Below are 7,230 nucleotides of genomic sequence, written 5' to 3' on the forward strand. Positions count from 1 at the left end.
ACAAGTTTTAAGATGTTCCTCAGGTACAGTTCATTGTCTCTCCTCCTTTTTATCTTATCATTGTTTCTCTAATCCACATTTGGCTTTTTCTTTCTGTCATGTCCCAACATCTAGAACCCACCTCATATTCTCAGGTTGTGCTACACCCACATTGGCGTGATGTCATGGCTTCTAAAATCCAAACCTTAGAAACCAATAATACATGGGTTTTTCAACACCTTCCACCTGGAAAAACACCAATTAGCTGTAAATGGGTGTTCAAAACAAAACTTCTGGCCAATGGATCCACAGAACGACACAAAGCTCACTTGGTGGCCAAAGGCTATACTCAGGTAAAAGGTTTGTATTATCATGACACTTTTGCCCCTATTTTAAAACTCGTTACTATTAGGTGTGTTCTTACAGTGGTTGCAACTCGGAATTGGCATCTACTTCAATTGGACGTCCACAAAGCTTTTCTTCATGGTGACCTCGATGAGGAGGTCTATATGCTCCCTCCACCGGGTTATTGCAAACAGGGGGAGAACTCGTGTTTGTCATCTTCAGAAATCCCTTTATGATCTTAAGCAAGCCTCTCACAATTGGTTCTCTAAATTATTTTATGTTTTACCTGTTGCAGGTTTCACCCAATCTCAAGCCGACCATTATCTCTTCACTCGCTCTCGAGGTCAGTCTTTTACTCTCATTCTTGTTTATGTTGATGACATTCTCATGGCAGGTAATGATCTCTTCGATATTAGCACTTTCAAAGTCATGCTTGCTCGAAAAATCAAACTAAAGGATCTTGGAAAATTGAAATATTTCCTTGGCCTCAAAGTTGCTCGCTCTTCCACTGACATATTTCTTAATCAACACAAATATGCTCTTAACATCCTCACTGATAGCGGTCATCTCAGTGCTCGTCCTACCCACTTTCCCATGGAACAAAATCTCAAGTTCAATAATACTGATGATGCTCTTCTCTCCGATCTAAGCTCGTTTTGGCGACTCGTTTGACATTTGATCTATCTCACCATCACTCGTCCCGACATTATGTTTCCGATCAACATTCTCAGTCAATTTATGCACTAGCTTAGACGGACACATTATGATGTTGTTGTACGTGTTCTTCGATACATTAAGACTTCTCTAGGATAGGGCTTATTTTTTCCTACTGCCAACACTCTTCAAGTCTCAGCCTATTCTGATTCGGATTGGGCTAGTTGTCCCCTCACTCGCTGCTCCACCACTGGTTTTTTCATTCAGTTGGGTGCTAGTCTGATTTGCTGGCACACTAAGAAACAAACTACCATGTCTCGCTCCTTCGCTGAAGCTGAGTACCGTGCACTTGCTTCCACTACATGTAAACTTACATGACTCAAAACTCTTTTAAATAATCTTAAGGTACCGCATTCCCAGCCTATACTCTTATATTGTGATAACCAAGCGGCTCTTCACATTACCCAGAATCCAATTTTCCACAAACATACAAAACATGTAGAAATTGATTGTCACATTGCTCGTGAGAAGTTATGGGCTGACCTTTTTTTCACTAAGCATATTCCTACCCACTGTCAGCTTGCTGATATCTTCACCAAAACTTTGGGTCGTGAACATTTCCAAAATTTATCACGCAAGTTGGGCATTAATACAGATCTCCATGCTCCAACTTGAGGGGGAGTGTTAGAGAAATCTACCCTTTTCATATAAAAAAAATATACAGTTTCCCTTTTTCAATTACCTCATGTATATATATACCCTTGTATCCCTTGTAATAGGTGCATCAATAAAGATTTTATTTCCTCCTCCAAATTTAACAGAATTGATATCAGGTTTACATCATCCTTTGAATTTTTGAAACTTAGCTCTAAGACATCCCAAATATCTTTAAATTCAAAAAATAGTTGCATTTGTGTTATCCAATAGTGCTCAAAAATTATTTTCCTAGTAAATCTCAGAATTGTAGTTTGAAGCAAAGCCATCTTGATCACTAGGCACTAGTAGAAATGTAAATTTAAAAAAAAAAAAATTAACTAATCAAGAATGAATATTTCATTGAATAATTAGGACCAATACAATTATTGTTTGCTTCCGTTACATAGATGAAGAATGGTTTAAGTGGTAGTGGGAGACGTGGAAAATTTAAGCATTTGACCTTCCTTGACTTTTCTCCTTTTGCACCTCCCTTATATTTATTCATTTCAACCTTTCCAAAAGATTTTTGTTCATGTAGACTTGTTGTCTTCGAAACTTAATCCAAGGAGAAATATTTGTGAAAACTAATTTCTACATGCAAGATTTAAAATCCACGATCACAAATATTGTGTTAATAGTTAGATTCACTAAAGTGGTGTGGGATCCACATCATTGGGACCCACATGAACTCATACCTCTTATTTGTAAGGATCTAAATAAAAACGTTGACATCTTACAATTAATAATTTCTAAATCGTACTATATGGAGTGATCGTCCCTCGCAAGTCTTTCTGTAATCCAAGTCACCCACTTTTAAAGATTTTATTTTATTATTATTATCAGCCATCATCTTAAATATAACAATACATGAACCATTCCTCAAAAGAATCAGTACTCATAATATCAAATGCAACTACTTTGAAAGATGCCTCTAGACTTACTTATAGCATCCTTAACCACCTCAAAATAGTAAACAAAAATTGTCCCTCCTCAATAATAGTAGATGGAGATTTCTCATTTGGCTTGTAAACGCGCATGTGCAAGGTTTACCCACATAACTTGCAATGTGGCTAAGACCTAAATTGGATTAGCAGACTAAACGTATGACATATAGAATCTTAACCAAATAGCCATACAATCCATTTTATAGTTTATCTTTAATGCATTTGAAAACCAATGTAATGGGAAAACTATTGCATGGGAGCTAGAATTTCAATAAACTAGAGTTCATCTTCAGTGCTTTTGAGTTTGAAGATGAAGGAACTAGTGGATGCAGAGAAGATGTCCACAGTGCCCACTTTCATCCAAATTTTATCTTCACAATTTCTACGCAAGAATAAGCTGGGGCTTTGCCTAGAAACTGACCAAGAAAAATGCTTTTCCACTTTTCAGAGTGGGTTGGAATTTAAAAAATGTGATGAAGAGGAAAGAAAAATGTGATAAATTTTTATTTTTCATATTTGATTATCAAGCAAAGTAAAAATTGGAACAAAAAATATGCTAAACCACAAAACAAAATTTTAATTTTACACATTATTAACATATAATTTTTCTTGATTTTTAATATATTAGAATAATTAATTTTTATTTTTAGTATTGTTTTTGGTATAAAGAAAATATAGCGAAAAATTAATTTTCTTTTTATTTTTCTTTGCTTTCCTTTTTCTCATAAAAATTCTTGATCCAAGTAAATCCTAATGATTTCCATTGAAAGATTAACTAAAATCTTACCATCTACCTCGATAAGTTTTAAAAGATTGCATATCAAATTTGTTATTGCTCTAGTTCAAAACTAATTGCTCCATGTCTTGGTAGGGCTGTCACAGGATTCTCCCCTCTAGGGTTCAAATGCAAAGAAGAAAGTTTTATTTTATCCCATTTCTTAAATATAAATTTAAATGTCAAGTCATTGATCTTATATCCAGTTGATTAAAAGTTTTACTTTATCCCATTTCTTAAGTATAGATTTAAATATCAAATCACTGATCTCACATCCATTTGATTTTTCAATCTTTTAATAGAACTTTTGGAAAACAAATCCATTTATCATGGGCTAATCTTCATATTAGAGAAACCCATTGGAAAACAACAATGGTTAGGGATTAAGTAATTTGTATACTTTACTAAAAAATAGTTATTGAATTTATTAAAATATAATTTAGAATGAAATAATTTACTATCAATAAGAGTTTGTCAAAATTAAAACATTGCTAGCAAAAAATTATGAGTGCCACTATATAGTAATATGGATTATCCAAAATTCGTGATTCAAATGGAATGGAATTTCTTATGACACATTCAAGGCATACCCACGCCAATTCTGATGGGCAGATGTGCATGCATTACTCTCCCAGTTTTGAAAAGGGAAAAGAAAAATGAAATCACCTATCCAACATGATTGGTCATATATTTGTCTATACATTAAATAAAGACTGAGAATAGAAACTGTATTCTTAAAACAAACTACACGTAACCATGAAGTACTTGGAACAGAAACCATGACAAACCACATAGAGGTTTAGAGAAGGTGTTTGATATTCCACACAAGAGAATGTTGAAGGTGGGAGTAACCTATGAGCTTTAGAGGATCAAATGAATATGATAGTTCTATTGGAACAAACATGATGCTTACTTTGCATATCTTCATGCTAAGTTTGCTAACCAACTACTCAACTACTCAATAATACACTGCCTCCAATCTGTTGCTCCGCAGTCTGCAATTATTTAGACATTCTCAATAGAACTATCATATTCATTTGATCCTCTAAAACTCATAGGTTACTCCCACCTTCAACATTCTTTTGTGTGGAATATCAAACACTTTTTCATTTTTCCTCAAGTTCCTCTTCAAGAAATTGTAAGCATAATTTATTAGAATCCTTTTTCCCATCCCAGCTCCTTTGCCTGCAATCACCTCAATCTCGCCAATTAGGTGAATGATGCCCACTTGCAACTGATATCTAAACAATCTTCCCTGCAACGTAAACAATGGAGGAAGTGATATGAACAACACAGATGTTAATTTGTTTGCAAAGATCATTTGTGCATGCCCATACCACTTCTTGAAGCTAAAATACCATTAGTTGAAATTCGTAGAATTTCAAATAAGGAGATGATGTAATTCAACAATTCAGCCTTCGATAAGTTTTAACATTAATGCCACATTGGTGTAGTTGATTTTTCAAGGTAATATCCTCGCAATTTTCAAACCATATTTTTTACAAATTTCATATTTAACTTATTAAAATTTAAGCAAATTATAGCAGCAAAAAGTCACAACATTTTAGGGGAGTGATCTAGTAAGTTAATTCCAATGTGGAGTTTGATTAGATCAAGTGACAAAACTAACATGAACAAGGTGCCATATTCAAACATCATATGTTGCATTTCTAGAATTACCGGACATTTTGTGTTTTGTAAGACTGCTCAGTTGCTAAAGTCTTCTAGGTTAGAGATTAGGGCTCAAGTGGTCAGGATTTGGCTTCTTAATTGAGATAGGATGGCTTGGGGTGGCAAAACGGGTTGGGTCTAGGCAAATTATAAATAGGTCGGATTATAAACGGGTTGGACCGTAAAGAGTTAAACGGGTCGTAGACCCTAACCCGCCCGTTTAAATGTCTCTCTCGGTTGAAGAAGAAGAAGAAGAAGTGCCGCTGTCAATTCTCTCACACTGCAGTTGCCTTCTCCTCACACACCCCCTGCTCCAGTTTCCTTCTTGCCCCATTCTTCACTGTGGCTGATCTGCAGATCTGGAGCCTGGAGGGAGCCGAATAGCCAAATTGAAATGTTTTCAAGAAGAGCAAGACAGCACAACAAATCATCGCTGGCCCCTAGTTACAGATCGAACTTCAACCTACCGAGAGAGAGCGAGAGATCAAACCTTGAAGACCGTAACAGAGATCAAATCGTTAGCAGAAGCACGCACCATGACTACCACAGCGCCGCTTCTCGCTGTGAGACCGTGAGGGAGACCGCAGGAGGGAGCTAGTGAGGCTTATGCTGTTCTGCATTTCTGCTTCTGCCGTGCGGCTTCTCGCCGAGTCGCCGTGAGGCCGTGAGGGAGATGGGTAAGGCCGTAAGGGACCAAGGGTTAGTGGGTTCCGGGTTAGGTTGTTTCATAGACGGGTGAATTAAATTTTGGGCATAGAACAAACAAAAAGAAAAATTAGCCCCAGAGCCAATGGCAAAGTCAATGCTGTGTGTGCGCGCGCGCGTATGTAATGAACTTCTTTTAATGAACTTCAAGTAGAACTGCATGCACTAAGGTCTCCAAAGACACCGACATTCGTATATAATGAAAATCAAAACAATAATTCAATTAATCACTTGCAAATGAAATTAAATTTGAATCTAAAGAAGGTCGCAAGAATTATACATGACCGCTAAAGGAAAGAAACAAGAAGGTGGGGGAAATCACAATACCTACTTCACAGTTCGCATGATGCTTTTGATCATACGTAAAATTTTGTTAAAAGTCTGTGTTGGTGATGCGAGATTAATTAACTTGCATCATTAAATCAACAGAGAGCGTGAGTTTCAGTAACCGTATGAATGTGATAAGATGGTAGGATACGTACCGTCGCCGCTGTCATTGGCGTACAAGACGATGAAGACGTACTTGAGGAGGGTGAGGAGGGTGATTGTGTAGAAGATGATGGAGAGAACTCCAATGATGTCGTCGCTGTGGTTGACGCCGTCGGGAAAGGTGCTGGCGAACACGTAGAGCGGAGACGTGCCAATGTCCCCGTACACCACCCCTATGCTCTGGAATGCCAATTGCATTATCACCCACCATGACCCTCCATGCTTCAATTTTTAATTTCGAACACCCAAATATTACAGTCATCATCATCATAGAGAGAAAGAAGACGGAGACACTCAGATGGAGACAGAGATAGAGACAGAGGAGGAAATTAATGAATGAATGAATGAAAACCAAACCTTGGAGGGATAATGATGATGGTGGTGGTGGGATGTGGGGAGCTTGGCGGATTCCATATCAAGAGAATCGTGGCGCCTCAGCTTCCTCCATGTAGCTTCGGGTTGTGCGTCATTAGTCCTACTCTGTTCTCCACCCATTTCCATTCTCAAATCCTTCATAAACCAAAACCTATCTCTCTCTCTCTCTCTCTATAGCCTCTCCATATATATAGAACTGGCCGTCTGTGATGCAAACATCTCCCCTGTTTTCACACGTAGATGATTTAGAATTTGATATGGATGGACTAATTGAGTTTTACTCAAAACAGTGAGTTTTCACGCATCAATGGGTACTTACTGGACAACTATTTAGTTAAGGGGTAATTGGCGTGTGAACGAAATTAAGGAGTAGGAATGAAAATTAAAGATTCTCACTATCACGTCCTATCGGATCATTTATTGCGCGACCCCAGTTTGATGCTACTCATCCTTCTTCTTCTTCTTCTTAAAATCTACTGATTGAATTAAATAAAACTAAATTTGACTAATTCTGTCAACAAATTAACAGTTTAAAAATGTCAAAATGCTTAATGAAATATATAAATATTTTAAAGTTCACTCATCTAACTATGAAAT

At 36.9% G+C, this 7,230-nt stretch overlaps 1 protein-coding gene across 2 annotated transcripts; it reads right to left on the reverse strand.

Annotated features, from left to right (window-relative positions):
- Positions 1-3,910: 3,910 nt before the first annotated feature.
- On the reverse strand, positions 3,911-6,859 carry LOC131155316 (potassium transporter 1-like). 2 transcript variants are annotated; one of them, XM_058108358.1, is made up of 3 exons: positions 6,616-6,859; positions 6,252-6,480; positions 3,911-4,648 (listed from the first exon to the last, which is right to left on the reverse strand). In XM_058108358.1, exons 1-3 carry the CDS (start codon positions 6,772-6,774, stop codon positions 4,635-4,637), a joined length of 402 nt encoding a protein of 133 aa, XP_057964341.1. In that variant the 5' UTR covers positions 6,775-6,859; the 3' UTR covers positions 3,911-4,634. The 2 variants fall into 2 exon arrangements, with proteins under 2 accessions (XP_057964341.1, XP_057964340.1); XM_058108357.1 differs by lacking the exon at positions 3,911-4,648 and having other exon boundaries at positions 5,967-6,480; positions 6,616-6,857.
- Positions 6,860-7,230: the final 371 nt, after the last annotated feature.

The sequence above is a fragment of the Malania oleifera genome, chromosome 5 (genome assembly GCF_029873635.1).
Source record: "Malania oleifera isolate guangnan ecotype guangnan chromosome 5, ASM2987363v1, whole genome shotgun sequence".
In the NCBI taxonomy this organism is placed as follows: Eukaryota; Viridiplantae; Streptophyta; class Magnoliopsida; order Santalales; family Ximeniaceae; genus Malania; species Malania oleifera.

Coding starts and splice junctions, on each gene's coding strand:
- LOC131155316 (XM_058108357.1), bottom strand. CDS start 6,774: ATGAAGGATTTGAGAATGGAAATGGGTGGAGAACAGAGTAGGACTAAT. Junction 6,481..6,615: donor ATCATCATTATCCCTCCAAG/GTTTGGTTTTCA, acceptor TAAAAATTGAAG/CATGGAGGGTCATGGTGGGT.